The sequence below is a fragment of the Camelus dromedarius genome, chromosome 34 (assembly GCF_036321535.1).
Source record: "Camelus dromedarius isolate mCamDro1 chromosome 34, mCamDro1.pat, whole genome shotgun sequence".
NCBI classification, from domain to species: Eukaryota; Metazoa; Chordata; class Mammalia; order Artiodactyla; family Camelidae; genus Camelus; species Camelus dromedarius.
The window spans coordinates 17,363,559-17,389,065 of NC_087469.1; the positions used below are offsets into that span (position 1 = coordinate 17,363,559).

The window sequence follows — 25,507 nt, forward strand, 5'->3', positions numbered from 1 at the left end:
AAGACATTTTCCTTCATCATCTTTGGAGTCTCTTTTGCCGTTAAGTTCTGCCTTAAAGCAACTTTTCTAATTGTTTGTGTGAAGTGAGAAAAATCACCAAGGCTCCCAACACTAGCAGAACTACGATTAAACCCTCGTCTCCTTTTCCTTTGGTAATTAAAAAAGAGAATATTTTTACTAGATATTTAGATTTCATTATTCATTCACTAGCATATAATAATATCACTTGAAATCCAAATGAAATCATGAACATTCTAGAATTTATCCTCATTCATTTTGCTGTAGAATATAATACAGGGGAAGAGGTCAGTGCTTAATACAAAAGTGTATCATACACCAGCTTTCTGTCTCTCCCTTTAAAATGCATCACCTTAGTAGCACAAGACAGCAAACCGCAGCAGCAGGAGACAATGTTTCCAGGCCAGGAGATGGGAGGATGTCTTCTCTAGGCTCTATATATTTTGTGAGTAGTGGGTAGTGGCAAGGATTAAGAAAGACTTCTTTAAAAATTATAACCAGATCTGGGTGTTTATCACCTGTAATACAACTTAAATGTTTAAATGCTAATGTCTTATCTGGACAGTTAATCATAATAACTTTTGTTTATCATAAGTAGTTTGAGTGAAGACATATCATTCTCAATTATAAAGTCGCTTCAAAGAAGGGATGAAAATGCAGATAGGCAGTCTTAATTTTCCAAAAATCGAAATTTCTTCCACCAAAAAAAAAAAAAAAAAAAGTATACAGGCACCTGAGTAGGAGACACTCACCTGGATAAAATCTGGGAACCGTTTCTTGCAAGTGGGGCAGGTGAAGTAGCCATCACTGATGTGAACGGCCACGTGATCTTTCAACAAATCAAGGCGGTCAAAGGATTCTGGGCAAAAAATGCAAGAGTAAGTCTTCTGGTCCGAGTGCAGCTTCATGTGGCTCTCCAGCGACGCGCTGCTGATGAAGCCCTTGTTACAGAGGTCACAGGTCAACGGGCAGTTCCCTTCCCGCCCGTGGAAGCGCAAGTGCTGGTCCAGTTTGTCCTTTTCGCGGAAGGCCTTCCCACACTGCAAACATTTAAAAGGCCGGAAGGACTTCCGGATAAACAGGTGCTGGAGAGCTGCATTCTGAAAGACACACACAAATGAGACTACTTAGTGAGTAAACCGAGTGTGCAGGCAGCTCACGCATCGACAGGGAAAGAGGGTGCTCTCTGCCATCACAGACTTTCCATAGACATTGAACTTCAGGACACACAGTTGAAAGAAGATTTTTCTGGTGAAGACATTAAAAATGAAGCCATCCCCAAAGAAGCTCATCTGGAAAAGACAAACGTTTGTGTTTCGCTTTATGTCTATGTATGTGTATTTTCTTTTGAAAGGATCTAGGTAATGTTCAATAAAGTATTCCCAACAGAGGACTTATATAATAAAACAAATCCCAGAGTGAAATATAGGATAAAAATCAAAGATTGGGAAGAAATGACTTGGGATAAATCATGTATGCATGATGAGGTTGGAGTGAGTCAGCCAAATGTTACTTGCCGAAGTCCTCAGGAAGAGGGACTTGAAGCTTGATTAAAACATTTAGCAAAAATAAAGATAACAGAAAGAACTGAAGCGTAGCACTTGCCAGGGGCTGGGGTAAGGAGGCAGTGGATGTGCGGCTTCGTTGGAGGGTGATGAGAATGTTCTGGAATTAGGTACAGGTGATGGTTGTAACACTTTGGGAGTATTCTAAAAACCACTGTGAAAGGGTGAATTCTATGGTATGTGAGTTGTGTCTCAATCTGTGAAAAAGAACTGAAAGAGAACAAAGGATACGGTTTTACGCGAACATGTTTGCGGCTGAGACAAGGTATAAAAGCACACGTTGTCGGTGGAATAGGAGCACTGATCACTCCCTACTCAGGAAAGCAGAGGACAGGTTCTCAGCAAAGGCAGTTAGTTCCATTGGTTAGAATGCCATGCTGACACGGTTAAGCTTCTCTCTTTGTTTCCTGACTAAACCCATCAATTTTGCTCTCTTTCTTTCTTTTTTTTTTTTTTTTCAGTCACAAATTGCACTTCTGATGGTGATCAGCCACCTTGTAAATTCATGCAATTGTTACAGGGAACTCAAGTGACAGCGTATGGATACTCAGCGCAAATTCATCACTACTGCTGGGAAGGCAACTCATGCTCCACTGAGAGCAAATCAACAGAATCATCTTTCACACAGAGAATCATAATCAGTATTTCAGCTCTACTATAATGAAGATGCATTCATAAATTCCTCAAAACACCCGGGGGAAAGCTCTAGAAAGCTATGAGGGGAAAAAAAAAATCCCATCTGTGAGTGGGTCTGCTTAGGGAACTGCAAGAGAATAGCAATTAAAGGTCTAATGCAGATCTTAGTGCATTATCTGTGCAATGAAAAAAGCACAACGAACAATGCTTAAACCCTTAATTTCAAATTACTTACGAGCAGCAATTTCTGAACTAAATTTAATATGAAACAATCATTTCAGAGGAAAAGCAAAAATAATTATTTTTGATTTAGTGAAAATTCTAAACATAGTTTCTGTATAACAGAAAACATCTTTCTTGCGGCTTCTCTAATAGGGCTGGGGAAGATCTTTTACCTACTCATTCATTCTGAGTAGATAAATTTAACAATTCTGTTGTCTTTCCAAGTTGACTGAGGTTGCAACATATTTTCTTCTCTTTTGTATCTAGATCTCTTAAAAAATAGCTCAAAAAAATAAGCTTAATTAGCTCAGAGGAAATGGTCAATAAAAGTTTGCAAATTAATGAAATGCATTTCATATGAAAATCAAAAAGAATTAGTTCAAGATCTTTTCTGTAGCATCGGAAGAGATCGTACAGAACGGAACTTTTTTCAGATCAGCCGCAGAGCTTTCTTTCACTTCATCATACTGCTTGGCAGTCCCCTGATCTTTTCACTCTATCCGGACAGATACTCATTTTACATAAAAGCTCTCACTATCCTGGCTACAAATATTTGCAAATGGACAAACGCTACCGCGAGGCTCCGAGACTCAGGACTGAGAGTTCTTGGGAGTGTAAACACCATTTCCTTTACCCAAGTTCAGTGACGTTTCCACGGGCAGACACAACGCTCACACTGATCTGGGACCTGCTTCCCCTCGGGTGGCAAACCTAGAACTCGGTTTTGTTTTGCTCCATGATGCTAGTAAGTCTTCTGTCAGCTCTGATTGGGGTGAGTGTCCTCAGACACTTGATCTGAACCCAGCAGCCACCGGGCTCCACTTTCCCAGCTCTACAGACAAACCGTGCTCTTATCTCTCTTTGATTTCCTCGGAGCCCCGAACACTGGGTATCAAAAGCTAGATGGTGTTTCTCTGACCTCGTGGTCCTCACGTAACCCTCTCGGGACAAGGCGGTGGGCCCGCTGAAACTGTCCCCACCCCCGACCTGCCTGCGGGCCACCTCTGCGCTCCAGTATCTTCTGCGGTTCAGAGCAGCAGTCGGTACACATTTTCTAGCAGAAACCACGAGGAAGGGAGGAAGCAGCACAGACAGGCCCCGGGGCTGCACTCGGCCAGCCACTCAGCCCTAGATGGCACACGCGCTACCCTGAAGCTGCTCAAGTGGTAGAGCTGCTAACACCTGCGGCAAGGGGCTCGGCTCAAACTGAAGTGAATTCTGACACAACAGATTCTCTGCAGACAAAAACCACAAAATGTTTCACAAGTTTGACATTAATAGCTCAAGGCACCTAAATTACTGACCAATCTTCATATTATTTGAACCCTGACACTAAAAGGAAATCAATCATGTCCGTTTGTTGGCCTTTTTTCCTTTTGAACTTTTCTGTGGACTGTTTTGTTTTCAAAACCCTTCTTGGCGTACCCTGCACAGTGTATCTCGCTCTCCACTGTCCTCCAGTCGGCGCCCGTGCTGGGGTCATGCTCACGTGTGCCCCGTCCCATGACTGCACCAAGCACAGTCCCGTGTCTCGGCCCTCTGTGCTGTGGCGGCCTTCCTCTCAGACAGTCTCCCTTCCTCCTGCCTCTCTTTCAAGGACCAGCTGAAGTCTCACTTCATCTGTGAACTAGTCCCTGACTTCCTCTTTCTTTGGCATTTTACTCTTCCAACTTATTGGAGCAGCTACAGGCTATCCCTTTAAATTGAGCACTTCACTGGGACCCACCTTACCCGAACATCGTCGCCCTAATTAGATGGTAAGATCCCGGAGGACAGGACACAGGTGAAAACTCTATTGTGTACCAGGCGCAGCGCTGAACGTACGGCTAGAGCTCAGTGCCACTGCAGAGGTCACTCAGCTGTTTCGGAGCCAGAAGGGACCTTGGACATCACTTAGTCCTGCCCCTCATTCTGTGCATGAGCAGAGTTTACTCACTGACTGTTGGAAAATAAATGATCACTATGCATTAACTAATTTGCATTGACTGTAGCAACCAAATTGTCGTTTCTACCAGGACTTAGTAAGTACAGGTTGCAAAGAACAGCAGGTCAGGAAAACACTTAAATAACATTCTGTTATGTGAGTGAAACACAGGAAACAAACGTACCTGCAGCTCCAACTGAGCAGGCAGCATTAGAGGAGAGAAAAATAGTTACATTACCAATGGGGTTGGAAGGCTTCCCTTCAGTTGGTCATTACCAATCTGGATAGAAAAGATGAAAAAAATACATAGCCCTGCTTTTTAGAATATGTGAGAGGAAAAAAAAATAGCTCAGCTATGACTGACCTCCAACAGCCACCTGCACAGGGCTCTCACTTGGACACAAGGAATCTTGTACCAAAACCAGTCACCCAGCTCATTCCACACAAGTACGAGCACGGCCGCGCTGAGTCTGCACCCACACACCTCACTGGACATGTGGGCTCTAGTTTCTTCCTTCAGAACAATTAAATCTAGGAAGCATTTCTCTGGACTTAGTGAAAAATCCAAGTGGCCAAAGCAGAAAAGACAGTCACTGAGCAAGAGAGTGGAATGCAAGATTGGGGAATCATGTAGCATGATGGACGAAAGGTACGCGTAGCTTTCTGCCTTTCTGGTCTGTATTTACGTATGTTTACTCATCCTTCTAAAACAGTATGCATGGAGCCACCAGTTTTATAAGTTTCCATAAGCAGAACTTTCATGAAGCCTATTTAGCCTCAGAGTCCGTCTAAAGCTGTCACATGGTCCAAACATTTAAATGTATTTTTACAGGAAGGCACAGGCTAGGCTATTTTTCAAGGTCCCTTCTAGCCTACAGGCAAATAAGACCAAAAGAAACATAAGCTAAAATGATCATCCATTTAGCAACTGTAACACCTGGGAAGTTGTACAAAAAGTCTCTTCACCTGCACGTAAGGAACTAAGAAGAGAAGCCTTTGAACACCCTGCTGCCATGACCTCGGGTTTAAGTAACGTTTCTAGATATAAGCTGTCAGCACCAGCACTTTTCCCACAAAACCACGCTGCTCTCCACGTGTGTCCCCGGCGGGCCAGGCGCTACCCCAGCACCATCTGTGACACGGGGATGAAACACTCGAGCCGGCAGCCACAGGGCCCTGCAGCCGTGAGGCCCAAAGTCGAGGCCCAAAGTCAATGCGCAGGTCAGGCAGGTGAGCCACTGCCCGCCCTGTGAACCTGGTGCTTAGCTCCACTCTCCCTGGTGTGCGGGCTGCACTTGCCACATCAACTTGGACACTGGTCCCTCTGCTCGGATGAGGAAAGGCATCTGCCAGTCTCCCCTTGGAAACTGTCGATAACCAAATTCAAAACCCATAATTAACTTGAGGGCTCTGATTAGGCACAGGTTAGCCTGGCTTACATGTAAATAACTGTTATAACTCAATGTACTCATCTCTCCACTTCCAATCTGTAAGTTGAGGGATCCGGAGGGCTGTCCACTCTAACTACACTGGTCCAGAAGCGGCCAGGAGCCCGGCTTCTGTGTCATTACTAAACGGACCAAACCTAGGACCCGCCACGGGACACAAAGACCCCAAGAAATGTTCACACTTTCTTCCAAAGTTAAGGGGCTTGAGCGTGTGCTAGGCTAGATGTGCGATGTGGAAGCGGAGGGTGGGCAGCAGGGCACCGACGGGCTGGCCGCCTGCAGCAGGGGCAGAACCCGCCCGGGGTCCGGGGGGGGGGCGCGCTCCCCACTTACTCGGATGCGCTTGGCCCTGCGCATGTCGTCGGCCGTCAGCGTGCTCTGGGCGGGCAGCACGCTCTCCTCGTGCTGGGGCTGCAGCTGCAGGCTGTGCACTTCCGGCTCGGGCTCCAGCGAAGCCTGGGGGTCCTGCGGCAGGGGCGGGATGGGGAGGGCGGGCGGCTCCGGCTGATCCAGCCCGTTCAGGGTCGCCGGCTCAGCCTCGTCAAGCTGCTCCTTGGTGGGAAAATGGAGCAAGTCCTGAAAGTTCAACAACCGGGAGTCGCGTCCCTGCCAGACAGAGGTGCGCGCTAGGCTCTAGGCCCGCTGCGCGTGTGCTCAGTGGCTGGGGCCGTCACGCTCAGTAAAAACATCCTCCACCTGAGGAAGTCAAACCACCAACCACCCACAGGGCGTAAAAACTGTGACACAGTCCAGATCTCTTCGTGAGGAAATGACTGACAGGACTCTTCTGGAATAGCATGATTTTAATTGTTTAAACTAATTAAACGAAGTCTCCCAAAACTATCTATGGACAGTTTCAAATCTTTTTTTTTTTTTGTATTAATTTTCTTGGGGAGGTGGGGCAAATAAAGTCAGAATGCAGATATTAATAATAATGTCAGGCAAATGGAAGTTCAAACCAAGAACAATAATACAAGCAGAAAAAATATATAAATATATTATACCCATAATAATGTCAAGATGTATAATGAAAACATAATGATAATAAACCTCAATGCACATAAGCTGTGAAACAAACACATAAATCAAAAATAATTAGAAATTTAAGGATTTTCAAATCTTTAGGGCAGCAGAGTTGGGTGTTTGCTCTAAGTAACATTTAAAAATACATTCTTTTTTGTCCTCTAGTCAGATTTAATTACAAGGCAGCAAAGCACTCGCAAGATGCGCTATCAACCCCTAAAGGTATCTGTATTTAAACCCTGTCTCCTGGAAGCCAGCATCCAGAGTAGCACCTTCCTTCCCATCCCCCGTTACCTGGGCCCCATCATCACACTTCTCCCCGTTTTCGCTGGTTATTTCCAAGCGGATAAATTTTGGAGGGCGCCCTGGCCGTCGACCTGGGCCAAACCGCCTCTTTCCTCGTCCCCTTCCTCTGCCTCTCGTTCTGGGGACAAGAGATTGGATTAGAAACAGTCACGGTTACATAATACTCCACAACAAATATTTCCAGAAATGACCGTCACTGACACCAAATCTTGATTTCCTCTCACTTTATTTCTCTTCCTGGTTCTGTTTTGCCAGTGTATGTTCTCTAAATTTCTCATCTTTGCAGTCTGTACAGCTCAAAAAGATGTCTTAAATTATTGAGAAAAAAAAAAAGGAGCTTTAAGAATTCAGAGCACTTGACAGTATTTTGCTACTGAAAATTCTGAAGGCTCGAACGCATCTCTGAAATTCTGTGAGCAATGCAGACAGGACAGAACACGCTGAGCCTGGTGTATCCCAGAGACAAGATTCCAGTCTTCCAATTCCTTCTTTCCCCTTGCTCACTTCAGATCCCTTGCACGGAATGTGGCTGGAGTCAAAGAAACTTTCTTGCTTTACTAGAAGCTTCTGGAAGGTCAGAACAAATTCCTAATTCAAAGGTTCCATAGCATGTCTCATAAACAACCAGATAAGTTTTATGCCCTTTAACAGATGTCTAACATACAAAAACTCCTTAATAAAAGGGATTCAGAGAGTGTGTCATTAAAACCTCTTTTAGAAGACGCGTGTGTGTGAGATGTGTATAAACTCAATCAGAACTGTGCTTTACTCTTCCGCTCACCCATTTAACAATTAAACAAAAGTTATGTATTTTTCCAAGAACTTTTAAAAGATTCTGTATCACAGGGAATTCTGAACCTACACAAATATGGAGAATACTATAACGAGCCCAGCGTACCCACTACCCCTCATTTCAGTCCTTATCAACTCACAGGCAGTTTCATTCCATCTATATCTGCACCACTTCTCCCACACACATACCCATTAGACTATCTTGAAGTAAATCCCAGACATCATTTCATCTGTTAATATTCCAGTATGTATCTCTAAAACATAAGGGTGTATATATATATATATATATATATATATATATATATATATATATACACACACACAATACCACGATCACACCTAAAAAATAACTAACAGTTGCTCACTATTGTTAAATCTAGTCAAGGTTCATGCTTTCCTAATTGCCTCAAGTTTCTTTTAACAGTTGGCTAACAAACATTTTTATCTACTGCGTATCATGCACTGTGCTAGGTGCTAACGACGGCCAGTTAAATGCAGCAGTTTTTACCCTCAGAAGTCCGGCAGAGGCAGCAGGCATATAAACCAAACCCACAACATAATATACAAAGTGTTCTAATAGAGCCGTGCCAGAGTTTTAGGGGTGCCCAGGAGGGAGTGACGGGACCCTCATCACGTCCTCCACCCACCCCAGACACTGGTTCCCGGCTCACACCCCAGACTGCGTCATCCCCGGTGCATACAGAACCCCCAGTCCCCCGGCCCCACGCCCTGACACTCTGATGCCGCCTCCAGACTTCCCAGCTCACGCCCCCGACACTGGACTCAACAATCCTTCCTCCTCGCTCCCATCTCCAATCCGATCCTCTGTCACCTATTTGCATCCTGTGCACATCTTCTCTCCCTCCTTCCACTCATAAACTCCAAAGTCACTTACTGCAGTCACTCCTAGCTGCCCCACCGCTGCTTCATCACACTTGGTGAGCCCACACCCCCATGCCATCCAGCCCCCCGCCACTCTGCACTGGCACCCTCTCAGGGAAAGACACTGGGCAACAGCAGTGCTCAGGGACTAGCTTTTGTTTCAGGACCATGAGCCTCAAGGGAGCTCTTAATGTCACAGGCGATCACACGGGACTTGCCTGGAACATCTACCCTCCCACATTCCTCAGCACCATTTCACACCGTCTCCTCTCTTTTCAAATCCTGTAAAAGCCAGCAACCCCACATCTGTCCTGTTGGTACCACCCCATCCCAAACCACTCTCATTGTTCATCTGAACTGCTCAAGTAGCTTCTAGCTGGACTCCCTGTCTTCACTTTTGCTCCAAGATAAGCTGTTCGTCCACAGTGACATTTAGAAATATTCAATCGACAGCACAGCAGGATTCGATCAGCACCCTCTGAAGACACAGAACGACGTCCAGATTTCTTGCCATTACCCACCAGGCCTGCCTGACCTAGCTGCCGCCTACCCCGCCTGCCGGGTTCTCCTTCCTCCATCTTTCTCACACAGTGGAAATCAAACATGACTTAGTCTGATGAAGGAGTCCTACTTCTGTAAAGACTTTGAAAATCCGAAATGCAGATTATGTCAAAGGGGTACACCGTTTCACAAGTTCCTATTTCAGAATCTCTAGCCAGGGGAGATCTTACTGCGGTGGAAAGATCTCCCATGGCTGGGTGCCGGTTATGCCGGAGAAGACGGGAGCAGTAATGAGGACCAGAGGGACACGGGGAAATGACGGGTGACAAAGGCCCCCAGCAGCCGACCCGGTTACCTGTCCATACACACGCACGCACCACGCGTGCACGCACGCACATGTACATGCACACGCGCGCACATGCACGCACACATAAACACACACGCACATGTATACGCACGCATGCACACGTGCACGCACATGCATGCGCGCGCATCAGCTCATCGATAATCCGGAAATGGCTGCGGCCCTTTAAAGACGGGGTTTGTGACCCCTCCTCGCTCGTCGTACCTGCTAAACACATCCAGTTTCTCGTCGTGAGAGTTGAGATGCTGCTGCAGCTGCTCCGAGCTGATAAAGCGGCGGTTACACTCGTAGCAGGGCCAGTTCTTCTCCTGCTCTCGAAGAACTGCAGTCACAGGGGAGGAACCATGAAGGCTGGTGACCAACAGGCACCAATAAAGCTCCAAAGCCCGGTCTCCCCGACTCTCATCTCACACAGCCCAGTGCTCGCAAACACCCAAAGTCCGCTGTTCGCATTGCTGCGTCGTTAAAAACTCAAAGGCTAGAGCTTGACAGACAGCAGTTTTTAGGATCTTCCTTTCTGATATATTCACATAAGACATCAAGGGAACAAACACCCTCCTGTACCCTCTCTCCCATCCCCAACACACACACACACACACACGAAAGACAAAATGCTACACTGGAAACCTGTATTCAAAGAGCCTAGTGATTCAGATCTAAGTTTCATAATCAGAGGGTAGATTTTATCACAAATAACTCGAAAATTAATGCCCAGTATAATCACTTTCAGGAAATGTTCAGAAGTACCTATTCAGGCTGATTATATGCAAACCCTATGACCAGCAGGTTCCACTCCCACGTGTACACCCAATATAAATGCGCACACAAATTCGCTAAAGACATGTAAGAATGTTCACAGTGGCACCCTCAAAATATCCCCAAACTGCAAACGACTTGTTGCATAATAAAGAATTTTAAGAGTGGATAAAGATACTATGTAGGTAGGGATGCTGTCATATTTTCAAAAAATGAAAAAAAAATTAGAGATTCTCTTGATGGTTATAGCTTTGGCAATTTGTAGGGCTGCTTATAAGAGCGACAATTGTTTCTCATTTGGTTTTTGATTCAATAAAGTTACCCATCAAGAGGAAAAAAAAAAAAAAAGAATTTTGCTGACTTTTGTCCTAGCACGGGGGCAGGGAGCCTCCTCTAAATCTTTGGGATTTCCCAAGTGATAGGTGTGTCTTTTGTTACTCCTGGTGATCTGGTGATCAGTGACCACGTCCAAGTTCATGCCAATGAGACAACTCAGGACAGGGCTGGCTGTCCCAGACAGACCACCTGCCTGATTGCAGGGTTGGGGCTTTGCACCAGGTGGTGTCTGCAGGGAGGGGAGCGGGGGTGGAGAGCAAATTCAGTCACCAGCCAGCGATCCAATCAACCATGCCTGTGTGAAGATACCCTAGGTAAAAGCTCCAGACACAGGAGCTCGGGGGAGCCTCCCCGGTTGGTAGGCCCACATCAATGCTCCAGGGGTGTGACTCAGCCTGAGGGCAGGGGAGCCTCACGTTTGGGACCCTCTCAAACCTTGCCCTAAGTGATTTGCTGGTCCTAATACCTGTCCTTTATAAGATGGTCATAAGTGTAGAACTTCTCTGAGCTCTGTGAGTCATTCCAGTGAATTATCACACCGAAGGGGGTGGTGGGAACTCCCTAAATTATAGCTAGTTGGTCAGAAGTGCCGGGGGCACAGGACCAGCTTGAGGCTGGTGTCTGAAGTAGGGAGAATCTTGTGGGGGATTCTACCCTTGACCCATGAAATGCAACCTAACTCCAGGCAGTCAGTGTCAGAACTGCATTGTGCAACCCAAATTTCTACGGTAAAATAGATAAATGGATTGTGGTACACTAGGACACCAAATGGCAATGAGAATGAACAAATTACAGTCACACACAACAGCATGGAAGAATCAAACGAACAAAAGATTCCCAGACACCAGAAGTGTACGTGTCATATAATTCCATTTGTACAGGGGTCAGTAACACGCATATCCTACCTGTGGTGTTGGAAGCCAGGAGATTAGTTATACTTGGGGAGTGAGGAGCAGTCGGAGGAAGGTGTGGGGGACTCCTGGGGCCGCAGCCATGCTCTGGATCTGGAGCTGGGTGGGCTACCCAGGTGTGCCCATGCTGTGAAGGTTCACTGGGCTGTTACTTGTGATGGGTGCACTTTTCTGTGCATAGATTGTACTTCTGTGACATTTACTTTGAAAACGAAGTCAATGTCTACCCTGCCATGTCCTCAGAGATGATTCAGTCTAGACAGGGATCGTCCTTTGATCTAGGTCCTAATTTAGTATTTGGAGGTTTTCATTATATTAAATACTACTTTCCAGCTCCCCATGAGAGAAATGTAAATACGTCATTGTCATTTGACCCTAGAATTAGACAGGGATGTGTAGGTCTGAAAAACCTACTGGAGTATCTTAAGTACACATAGATAGATAGACTAGAGACTGCATCAAGACGTAATACACACAATTTAGAACCAATATATAAAATACAAAGTATTAAAAAGTCGCAGCACCTTTCCTCTCTTCCTCAGAAATGTCGTGAATTTTCTGGTTCACAAACTCAGCGTAGGACGCCGCATACCACACCTGCAAGAACCAAGGACGGCATCAAGGACCAAGGACGTCACGGGACGTGCTTCACGGGCTGAAATTCTTTCTGCTGCTCACATAAAACAGTTCAGGCTTTTTCACAGCCCGTGAAAAAAACAACAACAACAAAAAAAACCGCCCTGTGAGCCCACCCCGTTAGCGCCTGCTGCAGATGGACGGTCGGTGCGGTGCACTCGCCACGATGCACTGCGTGTTTTCTTTTTCCTTTTTAAAAAATGGTTTTTGTTATTAGAACAACTTCACAGGGGATAATAATATTAATAGTCTCTTGATCTAAACAAAACATAGCCTCTTCAGATTTTCTTCTCTGTATTTAAACACAGGTTTTACACAGCTGTGATCATCGAGGCTCCCATGTGACACGTCACCGGACGGCTCTCGCCGGGATCACCAATGACCACTGCCAGCGCTACCCTGCCCTCCTGAGGCTCTGTCCCGTCCTGCCCCCCTTCTCCCTGCCCCTGCTGCTTCTGCTCAGTCTCCTGGGCTGCCCCTCCTTCCTTGCCCTCACTTCTCAACAGTCCAAGTCCAGGGCCTTCTTATTTCTCCCTACGGTCAGCACATCCATTTGCAACCAGCTCTATGCTAATGACCCCCAAATCACCACGCCATCCCAGACTCTACTGCCTGCCTGATGCATCGTGTCCAGAACTGACTTCTCACCCACCCCCACCCACCTTCCCCATCTCAGTAAAGAGCCTACCTCCCACCCAGTGGCTCTTTTCTTTCTCAGTTCTCTCCCATGGTCCTCTAGTAAGAACCGAGGTCTGCTCAGATGCACGCACCGAGATGCAGGCCAGGACAGCTCTGACCTGGCTTTCTAACGTGCCTCTCTCCCGACTCTTGCTCCCTCCATTCCGTTCCCCACACAGGAGCCCGAGTGGTCTCCTTAAACCACAATCTGATTTCGTCCCTCCCGTGCCTGACAGCCTGCGACAGCTTCTTGTTTGGTAAAAAACCTGACATGCTCGATCCTGGTCTCCCAAGGGCTCCGTGAGGTCCAAGGGCTCCCCCTGCTCTCCCTGAACCACCTTCAGCCGGGAGGGCTCGCCTTCAGTTCCTCAAACGTGCCAAGTTCTTTCCCACCCCAGCCTCTGCTCTGGCTGTTCCACTGCAGGAGTGTTGGGTCCTCCCCCCATCCTTCCCTGCTGCCAGCACCCTCATGTCCCAGTTCTCAGCCCCACCGTCACCTCTTCAGCAAGGCCTCCCCTATCGTCCCAGCTAAACAGGTGCCTCTCCGGTTATCTGCTCCTTCATTTCAGAGCAGTGCAAGGCTGGTGTGATCACCCTGCAGGACCTCTCATTAAGGTATCAAACATCAGGTGCTCAGAAACTTCCTACTGACTTAATTGAAAAACAGTTAACTTCCAAGGTCATATGTTTCAGTTGAGCAAAAAGACACATAATGGGCTCAGTCAAAGGGAAGGCACAACATGAAAACCTGTAGAAAGGCTATCAGGGGCTTGGAAAAACAGCCCAGAGGCAACAGCGGGGCACTCACTTTAAAAACACTGCGTCATCATCAAGACCTTGATGGCAGAGGTGACAGATTTACAGAAGCGTTAACATCCATGACAAAGTAAAACAGGATTCAGTCAAAGAAAAAAGTCAGGCTGCGTGCAAAGCAGTTACACCTTAACCAATTTATTTTGCCTATAATGTGCTTTTTTACGTATGCATATGTGTAATGTGATTTCAAAATTATGTCTAAATAATTCCAAAACAGCTCCTGCAATAAATATAAAATAACTACTTCTGGTGATTAAAATAAGCACTGGAACATAGCTTCACTGGCAGCGTTTTCTTTCCTTAATGGTGTGTAAAATAATGGTGCATCTTAATGTCTGAGTCTGTAAAACGTGACAGCACAAAATTCTAACACATCTAGCTCTATCTTTGCTTATAATTATTTCCTCAGACTAATTTCCAAGGATTGGGTTTCTGTGTCAAGAACATTTTTGCTGCCTACTGTCAGAAATATTCTATAAAATGTTGCAATTCTGTAACAAATATCTCTATTTTTCAAACCCTCACATTCCTTGTACTATATGTTTATTTTCGCTAATTTAAATTAACAAAAAAACTAACTCACAGTTGTTTTAAGGGTTTTTAAATTATCGACTTTTTTTTAATGTTAACATTTCTTTACTATTTGATTCCTCCTCCACATAAAGTCTATTCTCCACATTTGTCTGTTCCTCCTTTGGATGTGGTGAGGTTAGAGACAGACAACCCTCTCTGTTTTTATACTCAAACCTTCTAATGTATATTACAAATATTTCCCCCATTCTGCTGCTTTCTTGTTTGGGTTGTTCACTATACTGAGATATTACATCCTTATTTAATTGTTTCTATCTGTCTGGACCTCTACGATTCTACCTCCTGCTTTAAAAGAGAAAACATTCTCCCCTCCAGCTGGGAAGTGTTAAGAATCTGCTGGGATCCAGGTGTGAGAAGTGGATCTCCCACATATCTTCTTTGGGGTTTATAGATTGACTACCAGGCGGTTTCAAAGACACAGGTTTTGTACAACTTTTTAACGAAGTCCAGGTCTTTGTTCTCCCCTAAAGAGGCACCCATTTCTCACTTTGCAACACCGAGGCACGGTGCTAATAGTGTCCGTGCACCAAAGCAATCATATCTCACATATTTTTCGTTTACATCTTTTATATTTTGACCCCTTCTTTTGACCATGTTCCTAACATAGCTTTAAAGAGGATGGGGAATGTTCCCTTAGAATCATAGCAGAACTTCCATTATATCATCAAGAGTTAATACTCAGACAAACTCCTACAGAGAGCTATCCTTGAAAAACATATTCCTCAAGTCAGAAGTCAGTGCACAGAATTTTGGGGGTAAAATGAGTGTTCAGATAAAGAAAAGAAACTTACTCATACATCTGAATTCCATTTTACAGGCTCTCCTGTTTCCCAGCTAATTCCCCTCTAGAGTGTAAAGGTGGTACGTGACCCCACCTGTAACCACGCTATCCACATGCACGTCTGCTCCACAGAGCAAGGACTTCCTTACCGCTGGGCCTAATGCCTCAGGAAGGCCTCTGACAGACCCAAGAGTCAAATACTTCTCTCCCTGTTTTATTTGTGGCATTATCAGAAGTGTACAGCACACAGCAGGTCCTCAACAAGCAAGTGAATTATAAGAAAAGGACTGGTTTTTTTTTAAGAATCCCACTTCAAGGAAAAAAATTAAAAGTATGAAAAGCATGAAGCGATCGCTACTCCCCGCAGAGGCCCCGCCGGCCCCGCACCGCACCTTGAGCTCCTGCTTGGGCTCCACATTCTTGATGGTCGTGTAGTACACGTGGTGGCCGTACTGGTAGGCCACCAGGTTCTGCTCCAGGTGGTTCTGGGCCGGGCGCACAAACATCATCCAGTTGCACAGGGTCTCGTCGGACAGCTCGAACCACAGGTCCTCGTGCAAATCCCTGTCCTTTCTGTCCCCTTTATCAAGAGAAACCTGCAGCCAAAGGGGAAATAAAAAGCCACACACACAAAAGCTTTAATACGATACACACTCACGAAATACCACACAGGACATTGCTCCCTGAATTAGCTGTATACGCTGCTTCTTCCCTTCGTGTCTAGAAAGATACTGGAACTGTGTCTTGCCAAATGTAAAAGGGAAAGGACACTTTCTGAAGACAAACTTGCAGGAGGATTACCCAGCAAAATCTAAAAGTTAACGCTGACTATAGCTTTGGTTGGTATTTCGTCATCAACTAACACGTCAAAAAAGAAAAAAAAGCTACTAACAAGCCAGAAAATGCAAGCAACCTGCTCTCTAGTTCATTGCAAGTTGCTTCCCTTAGGGATTCAACTGCATTCATTTACAAGGTGCAGCCTGGTGGCAGGTCTTCCTCTTTACAGAAGAATTGTCGTTCTTGGCCATCTTGAGCACTCACCAAGGAAATCTCCCCACAACAGCTGCTGATTTCTCAAAAAACACCCCAGGTGTTCTCCCTTCCCACTCCGCTTCCTGGCTCTCCAGGAAGCAGACAGCAGAGGGGTTGGACAGAAGCAAAAGCATCACATATAAGGAATGGGCATCAGTGTAAATACCGCAAACTATTTTTTAACAAAAGATTCAGCAAGACAGACCTGTTTCAAAAATTGAAAAGAGCTTTTCCTGAAAACTTTGTGGGCACTTAACAGGTAACATGAGTCTCTGCAATTCTCTTTATATTCCAAAGTTAATTTGGAAAAAAAAAAAAAAGCTGTCAAAGCCCCTATTATGGGCTGAATTGTGTCCCCCAAAATTCAAATGTTGAAGCCCTAAGCCCCCAGGAGCTCAGAATGTGACTGTTTTTGGAGGGAGGATTTTGACGTGGGTGATTACATCATTAGAGTGGGTCCCAACCCCATCTGACCGGTGTCCTCACAGGAGAGATCAGGACACACAGAGACGCATCAGAGGCACCTTGCAGACAGGGACAACCATGTGCCAAGGCAGCCAGGGGGCAGCCACCTGCAGGCCAAGGAGAGTGGCCCCAGAGGGGGCCATCCATGCCTGCACCTTGCTCTGAGACTTCCAGCCTCCAGGACTGAGAAAACCATGGTCTGCCTACCAGTCTGTGGATTTGGTTAAGGCAGCCCCCGCAGAGGACCCAGCTCCTAAGAACCACACCTCCCAGAATTATTCACAGAATGCTTAGGGGGCTTAAACTACAACCTCCGCTCTATCGAGAGACAGAAAACGTCTCCACTCAAAACAAGTCAAGCCTGGAAAGAAAAGCAGCAGCCAAGAACAGCTATGAGGTGGGGAAGCGTGCGCCCCGCACAGATCACGAGAACAAGGGTGAACTCGGGCGCAGCCCAGATTACCTTGAGGTGGATGTAACAGTCCTTCAGCTCGGCCTCCCTGACCAGCGGCCCCTCCACGGGGCCGAACTGGGTGCGCTTGGGGATGCGCCTCTTGGAGAACACGCCCCCCAGGAAGCGGTCGATGTAGAGCACCAGGGGCAGGCTGGCCCGCGCGCGCGTCAGCACCGGCCGGTTGGGGATCGGGTGCAGCGGGCCGTGCTTCGGGCACACGGAAGAGTGGGCGTTGTTGCACTCCTCGCACCCTGCACGACAGAGACATCCTCAGCGGGGCGGCCTCGGGGAGCCCGAAGCGGAAAAATCCCCAAATCTGCGTTTTCAAGCCAAAATTCATTAACGCCTGTGACGGCCCTGCCAGCTCAGTTGTAACACGTGACTCTGCAGAGACCCGTAAAATCCTGCGGTTTTCCTCTCAAGCCAGGCGGAACCAGCTCATGGCCTGTCAGAAATCATACGCAGGCCGTGGCTTATTTCTGCACCAGATATTCACTGGAAGAGTGGGCACCAAATTTACAAACCAATCATAACATGTCAGAAAAGAAGAGCTTATTCGGCTAAATGTTGCAAACTCCGATGAGACGAAATAGGTGCATTTTATAGTACATAAATTATATCTCAGTAAAGCGGTTTTTAGGAAACCTGACAACACTTCTAATCAGTTTCCTCAAAAGGAGAGTGGAAGCCGTGTTGCCTGGGGGTCTAAATCACACAGGAAAAGTGCCGTGGAGTTTGAGACTCCCATGCATTTTGGGTGAAGCCAGACAATGCTTCGTCCACTTGGATGGCACAGTCAGCCCAGCCCTGACACGCATCTGCAGCTCATCCTGGGAGTGATCAGCCAGCCTCGCACCCCCACACAGCCCCTCTCTCCCCATGTCACCCCTCTGTCAGCTGACCACCAGGACGAGACATGTAAAGCTGCAAAACAAGAAGAGTGCCTGGCCCACACAGAGATCACACTCGTGACCCTTAACAAAGCTAATGAACCAAACATGTTTTACCCAACCCTAGCCACGTGATGACCCAGCTTAGGGAGAGGTATTTTCAGTTTCTACGGTTCTCTGACAATGGAGAGCTCCTTTGTATTAATACTTACAGGACAAAGTAACTTTATGTATGTTTGACTAAGGCGCTGCCTTGAAAATTTACGAATTCAAAGAAAAACGGAATGAGGAAGTTCTCTATGGGGCGTGGAGATGAACACCAGCCCCATACACACTGGCTCACCACCACCACACAGACGGTCCCGGGAGAAATATGGTGAGGCCACAAAGCTCGGCAGAGCCACAGTAACACAAAAGAGGAGATAAGGACTTTGCCACATATGTGTGAAAACTGATGGCCAGCAGCAATGACTTGGCAGGTGGGAGCAGGACCCCACAAGCAGGCAGTATGGACAGACAGGATGACCGTCGGCACCTGGAGCCAGACCACCTGAGTTTGAATCCTGATCCGTACAACCGCCAAGCATGACCTCAGGAAAGCTGCTGGCTTCACAAGACCATAGAGAGCATTACTCGAGTTAAAAAATGCAGAGCGCTGGGGTAGCTCAGTGGTCGAGCACATGCTTAGTATGCATGAGGTCCTGGGTTTGATCCCCAACACCTCCATTAAAAAAATAAACAAAGTGAAAAGAAAAAATGTAGAATGCTAGTGCCCGGAGTTTCACAGGCTTCTTTTTATAACAGTTTTTAAAGGTTGTTACAAAGAGAGTTCGGTAGCAGAGGAACTTGTGAAAGCGGAAATGGCTGGATCTCCTGGATGCGACAGAGTCATGGTTCAGTAGCTGGAGCTCTGGGATCAGAGGCTGAGGCACATGCCTGACCCCCCAGCCCCCACCCCTGGGCCACAGAGCAGGCTGCCTGGCTTCCTCCGGGCTTCAGTCTGCTCATCAGTGAAGTCACAACTCCAGCGTGACCTGCTGCCTGAGGACGGGGGGAGGCGATGCACGCCGAGGGGCAATGACTGCACACAGGGTGCCCTTGGCAAAGGTCAGCCCGCCTGCTCCCGGGTGCAGACTCTCACAGGGAGCAGCTCGTACTTACACAGGTCATGCGGGTCGAAGGGCCGGGGGGGATCAGGTTCCCAGTCGTCCAGGTCAGTGTCTTCACCGTCTTCCTCCTCATCATCCTCAGAATCCTCATCCTCTTCCTCCTCCTCCTCCTCCTTGGCCTCCAGTCTACCCATGGGGTTCTGCAGGGTTGCCAGAGGGTCTGAGCCGTCCACACCCTCAATTGAAGGCAAGACCTGGTTGTGCACTGGCAATGAGGCCTGGACAACGATTAATCGTAAAGCCATTAGCACTGTCCGTCTGAGTCAGCGGGCGCCCGTGCACACAGAACCCAGGTCTCGGTGGAAGAGGCTCTGCACACCAGCTCCCTTCCAGGCCCTGGAGAAATCATCACCATTCCCATCCTGGGTGGTAATGAGCAGTCTGTGCTCATCTTCGCTGTTTCAGTCCCACATCTGGGCTCCTCTGGTGCCAGCGAGAGATTCAAACCCCACAAGGCCCTGGCCATGTGCTCGGGACCCACATGCTGACCCCACCCCTTCACCTCAAGTCCCATTTCCTTGCTCTCTCAAGCTCTTCCAAACCTGCTTGACAGGCCTGCCCTGTCCCCCCAGAGACTCTGAATATGGAAGTCACCCTTTCCATGACCTCTTAGAACACAGGTGCCATCACTAGTCTCCACAGTGGCACTCGGTTTTGGGTGGGGGGGGGTCCCTCCTGCCTTTGCAGGGTGGCCACAACATAGCGCAGGTAGAGAGACCTGACCCACCATCAACCACGTGGCTTTAAACTGAACACGTGGTCCAGGATGCAGCTGGTGAGATTCAATGGGTAACGGCTCTCCTTTCACACACTCCAGAGGCAGAGGTTTGTAAGTAAGAAGGACAGAGATGCCTGTTTGTTTCATCACGCTGAAGGTGGTCTTTTGCAAATAAGTCACGGTTTGGGTCATGCATTGGATTAATGCAACTTTACCAAATACACTGGCAGAAAATAAATGGCACCTTAAAAAGGTCTCTCTCCTCCTAAATAAGTGTCAGGGGCTGTATACCGCCCAGATTCCTCTTACGCAGCCAATTTCCCCTGCCCCGTTAGCATAATTAGTCATACTCAAGCCATGTCCCCTTCCTGTTCAATAAATAAGACACATGTCTCCAAATGTCTACTCCCTTTTTCTTTATCTTTGCCCACCTAGAATGCTCTCCCCTCAGCAATCTTCTAAATAAACCCCGTCATCCTCCGCTTTCTCCTGAACCATCTCTGTTCTCTGCTCTGACCTCCCGCTCCACGACACCGTGCAGCCTGGCTTCGCAGTTCACCGCTGCACCCAGCAGGCAGCCCCATGGCTTTGGACTAGCTCACGGGTGGTTCAGGTGGGGTCAAGCCCTCCCCGACTTTCCACTCAGGTTAGACAAAGCCAGTCTACCCTCTGCCACGTGAAGACAGTTCCTCCAATATGTCAAGACCAAAACCTCTAATTCACTGAATCATTTCTCACATGGCCAACCTTGCTTTGTGCTGACAACTGCCATGTTCTACTGCAGACCCGTTCTGCGGGTGCAGGTAACTGAAACCCCTGAGTCCTCGTGTCCTCTCAAAGAGCGTACTGAACCATGTGTCTCCTCCTCAAGACTTAGATAGCTGGTTTTTACTTAAATGGGCATTTACCTCCAGTAAGTTTCATTTTACTGCATTTTCCGTCCTTCCCGTCTGCCAAGATCCTTTTGAATCTCGGTTCTGACATCTCACACCTTAGCTATCCCTCATGGCTTTGTACCTACTGCCAAACCACATCTACTCTTCAATCACAGTGCATTTTCACTTGAGCCCGGCTTGCCTCTCCAACTGCACTCAGGGAAGTAGACCATGCGCTTTGGAGTCAGATTTGGCTCAGAATCTTGGCTCCACTACTTAGCAAGTTAATAAACTTCTCTGAACCTGTGTTTCTTTATCTGTAAAATGGGCACAACTTACCTCATAGGTTGTTGTGAGGATTAAATGGAACAATGTGTATATGAGACCAGTAGTAGAATGCCTGGCATTGAGTAAGTGCGTAATATTTATTTTTATTATTATCATCATCGTTGTCTTCATCGTAAGTTCTTCAAAGGACTGAGGTGACATCATGTATTTAATCTACAACCTTAAGAGGCTGCTGGGTTTAAAGACTTAAATATAAGACATGAGACCATAAAACTCCTAGAAGAGAACCATAGTCAAAACATTCTCTGGCATAAATTGTAACAATATTTTCCTAGGTCAGTCTCTCAAGGCAAAAGAATCAAAAGCAAAAATAAACAAATGGGACCTAATCAAACTTAAAAGCTCTTGCACAGCAAAACAAAATAAAATGAGAAGACAACCTACAGAATGGGAGAAAATATTCAGAAACAATGCATTTGACAAAGGGGTTAATTTCCAAAATATACAAACAGCTCATACAATTCAATATCAAAAAAACAAACAGCCTAGTCAAAAAAATTGGCAGAAGACCTAAACAGACATCTCTCCAAAGGAGACATACAGATGGCCAACAGGTACATGAAAAGATGCTCAACATCGCCATTTATTAGAGAAATGCAAATCAAAACTACAATGAGGTATCACCTCACACCAGTCAGAATGGCCATCACCAAAAAGTCTACAAATAATAAATGCTTGAGAGGATGTGGAGAAAAGGGAACCCTCCTACACTGCTGGTGGGAACTTAAATTGGTGCAGCCACTATGGAAAACAATATGGAGATTCCTCAAAAAACTAAAAATAGAGTTGCCATATGATCGAGCAATTCCACTCCTGGGCACATATCTGGAAAGGACAAAAACTCTAATTTGAAAAGATACATGCACCCCAATGTTCACAGCAGCACTATTCACAACAGCCAAGACATGGAAGCAACCTAAATGTCCACGGACAGATGAATAGATAAAGAAGATGTGGTCTATATACACAAAGGAATAATACTCAGACATAAAAAATGACATACTGCCATTTGCAGCAGCATGGATGGACCTAGACATTATCCTACTGAGTCGAAGTAAAACAGAGAAAGACAAATACCATATGATACCACTTCTTTGTAGAATCTAAAGTGTGATACAAATGAACTTATTTACAAAACAGACATAGAAAAAATTATGATGACCAAAGGGGAAAGCAGGGGAGGGATAAATTAGGAGTTTGGGATTAACAGACATACACCACTATTTATAAAACAGATAAACAATAATGGTTTGCTGTAGAGCACAGGGAACTATATTCAATATCTTGTAATAACCTATAATGGAAAAGAATCTGAAAAACTAAATATATGTATAACTGAATCACTTTGTTGTACACTTGAAACCAACACAATATTGTAAATCAACTATATTTCAATTAAAAAAAAAAGGCCGCTGGGCAGGTAGCATGTATTCAATGAAAAGTACTATGTGGAAATATATTTGGCCCTCTGGGAAATGACATCAATCCCTTTAGGCATCTAAAGGAACTCTGGGGCTATTCACAGAAACATCCATGAATCTACGTTTTGCATCTAAGAACTTAAATTCTACAGAGAAACAGTATGTGTGTGTTTACAGGATCTGACCTGCTATGGCAGTTAAAGGTCACTGCCCAACACCTGAAACCCTCAGGCTCCGGAAAGCAGATAAAACCAGTTACCTCATATCGCATGTGCATGTTTTAACATGCATTCCTGTGACCTAGGAGCCCAGACTCTTACGTGACATTCCACCTGTAGCTCAGGGCCTTTCAGAAGTCTATACAGGAGGACAACGTTCGGGGAGATGCTTCTGCTTCAACTTCAACCACAACAGAATAAAATGCCCACTGAGGTGAGGACTCGACAAGGAAACGAGCAGGGACCTCTGGTGATGAAACTGTGTTTGCCCCACTCTGCATCCACACTGACCCTCGGCTCCCACGGGCTGCGTCGGAGCGCAGCTTCGATATCACACTTTACTCTACGCCACTTCAGTTTTACACCAGCATTAGTGACGAATGTTATCACACACTGAACAAACCAAAGCGTAGATCCAACCGCTATCCGCATACATTCTCTATCTCCTTGCAGAGCCAACCTGAAAGAATGAATTCAGCAACTCAGAGTTACTCCCAAGAAGCTGCACTGTATTTTCTACCAACAGATGCTGCTGGAAAGACTGTGGTCGGGCAAGTCTGGCTCCTGGCCACTGTTGAGAAAGCTGACATTAAAACAGACCGACAACCTCCTCGTCCCCGGGCTGGAACCCTCCTCAGAGGCTGTGGCAAGGCACAGGCTGGAACACGCCAGCATCACCTAGAGGCACTGCAGCTAAAGCACAAGCTGAAGGTATACCTGCATTATGCAAACTACCATTGAAAAGGCATGGAGAGTGTGGGTGATAATCGTTTCTAGGTAAGAACTGGGAATTCCAGATGGCATAGACCATAGCACACGGTAGGTATGCATTACCGATTTTTTAAACTAACAATTCAAATTCAACTGACATTTCCTGAGTGCCAGGCATGTATCTAAATTCTCTAAATTCCTCTGAGGCCAGATAACTTGACCACACAGCTCCTGGGTGGCAGAGATGAAACTCACATACTGACTCTGCCCTGCTTTTCAAGTCCATCACAATTGCCCCCGCAGAGGCCAGTCTATTCAGGGAGGAGGTGAATACCACACACACCTTGAGTACCAGAGCAACCAGGCAACACACCTGCTCCTGGGGCAACCGCCAGGCAGCAGGGCGGTGAGCAGTTCTACTTAAAGGAAGAGAACGGTAACAGAAATTAGTTTACTCCTGTGCATTTTGTCACAGACAATAAAACGTGGCGAGAGGAAAAGGAATTTGTTAGACTCACGGTACATTTTCTCCTTCCCACTTAACATCATTCTCTGTAATTATTTCTGAACTGCATAATGCATTTCCGGATACAATTTATCTGAGAGTGAAATATGAGACTACACCAGACGGCGGCGAACACAACAGAATGCTCTGGATCCCTGCTGAGACCAGTGCTGAGGGCAGCATATTTTCCTCCCAGTGTGTGGGGAGTCACACATGCTCCTTTTCAGAAACAAAGCGGAGACCGTGCTTCTAGGTCTGGAGAGAACCGGGGCCTTCCTTACGGACGGGGGAACGCATATATGAAAAAGGCTTCCAATGGATTTTTGCCACCACTTAAAATAATTGAAAATAGGAACCTTCTTGCAAAAGAAAAAGAAAAAGAAAAAGAAAAAGAAAAAGAAAAAGAAAAAGCCCCTGTCATCTAGGTTAAACTCCCATGCCAACTTCTATCCAGAATTTATCCAGGTCATGGAATAAACTGACAGTCACCGAAGTGCCACAGCCAGAAATGAAACCGTGCCAGCTGAGAGGAAGCTGCAGCGGAGACAGAGGCTAAGCCCACAGTTACACCGCCTGGGGTGCCGGGTTCACGGAGCCATCTGAGGGCAACTTTCCTTCTGTACAAACATGAAATAGGTAGATGGTTTCTGGAGACTGGGGAAGATGAAGGGCCCTTTGAGGTGCAAAAGGTGACAAAACCTCTCATTAAAACGATGCCTTAATATTAAAGCAACAAAATACCATTTTGCTCATCAGATTGGCAAAATTTTAAAAGAAAGCAAATGCCCAATGTGGCAAGGGCATGTGGAAGTAGGCGGTCTCATATAAATTTTTTCAGCATCTGAAAAGCTATTTAGAATATCAAAATAACTCTTCCATGTATAATGACAAATTTCACATGTGCCTCAAATAGAGAGAACAGTAGAATAAATGTTACGTACCCATCACTCAGCCCCAACAATGGTCAACTCATGGCTCACCTTACTTCACCTGTCCTCCCAGCCACTGTCCCCCTCACGACACTGTTTTGAAACAAACCTTAAACGTTATACATTTTCATTTCTAGGTAGTTCAGTAGCTCTGTCTAAAAGAAAAGGATTTCTAGACTTCATATACTGTCGCACCTAAAAAATAGTCATTCCTTAATATCACCAATATCCAGTTGTTGTTAGGATTTCCCCAACTGTCTCATAACTTTTTTTTTTTTTACAGTTGGTTTGTTCAAATAAGGACCCACACAAGGTCCGCATACTGCATCTGACTGATACATCTCTAAAGTCTCCTTTAATCTGTAAGCTCCCACTTCTCTTCTTTTTCTCCACAATTTGTCTGTGGGCGAAACCAGGCCATTTGTCCTGTAGGGTATCCCACAGTCTGGCTGTGCTGGATGCATCCCTGCACGTCTTGTAACTTGTCCCACTTTGTCTGTGCTTCCTACGAGGTGGCAGTGAAAGCTACAGACTCAGTCAGATTCAGGTTCAGTTTTGGGGGAGGAACACTTTTTACGTGGTTAAT

At 46.2% G+C, this 25,507-nt stretch overlaps 1 protein-coding gene across 1 annotated transcript in view; it reads right to left on the bottom strand.

Annotated features, from left to right (window-relative positions):
• The window catches only part of PRDM10 (PR/SET domain 10), a 74,571-nt gene that overhangs the window by 21,311 nt on the left and 27,753 nt on the right, over nucleotides 1-25,507 (bottom strand). Inside the window, exons 6-13 of the mRNA XM_031443376.2 lie at nucleotides 19,189-19,414; nucleotides 17,147-17,388; nucleotides 15,579-15,782; nucleotides 12,209-12,281; nucleotides 9,886-10,003; nucleotides 7,131-7,260; nucleotides 6,147-6,389; nucleotides 771-1,118 (exon numbers count right to left, since the gene is read on the bottom strand). Of these exons, the coding sequence (XP_031299236.1) occupies nucleotides 771-1,118; nucleotides 6,147-6,389; nucleotides 7,131-7,260; nucleotides 9,886-10,003; nucleotides 12,209-12,281; nucleotides 15,579-15,782; nucleotides 17,147-17,388; nucleotides 19,189-19,414 (1,584 nt within the window). The remainder of the gene's footprint in view (nucleotides 1-770; nucleotides 1,119-6,146; nucleotides 6,390-7,130; nucleotides 7,261-9,885; nucleotides 10,004-12,208; nucleotides 12,282-15,578; nucleotides 15,783-17,146; nucleotides 17,389-19,188; nucleotides 19,415-25,507) is intronic.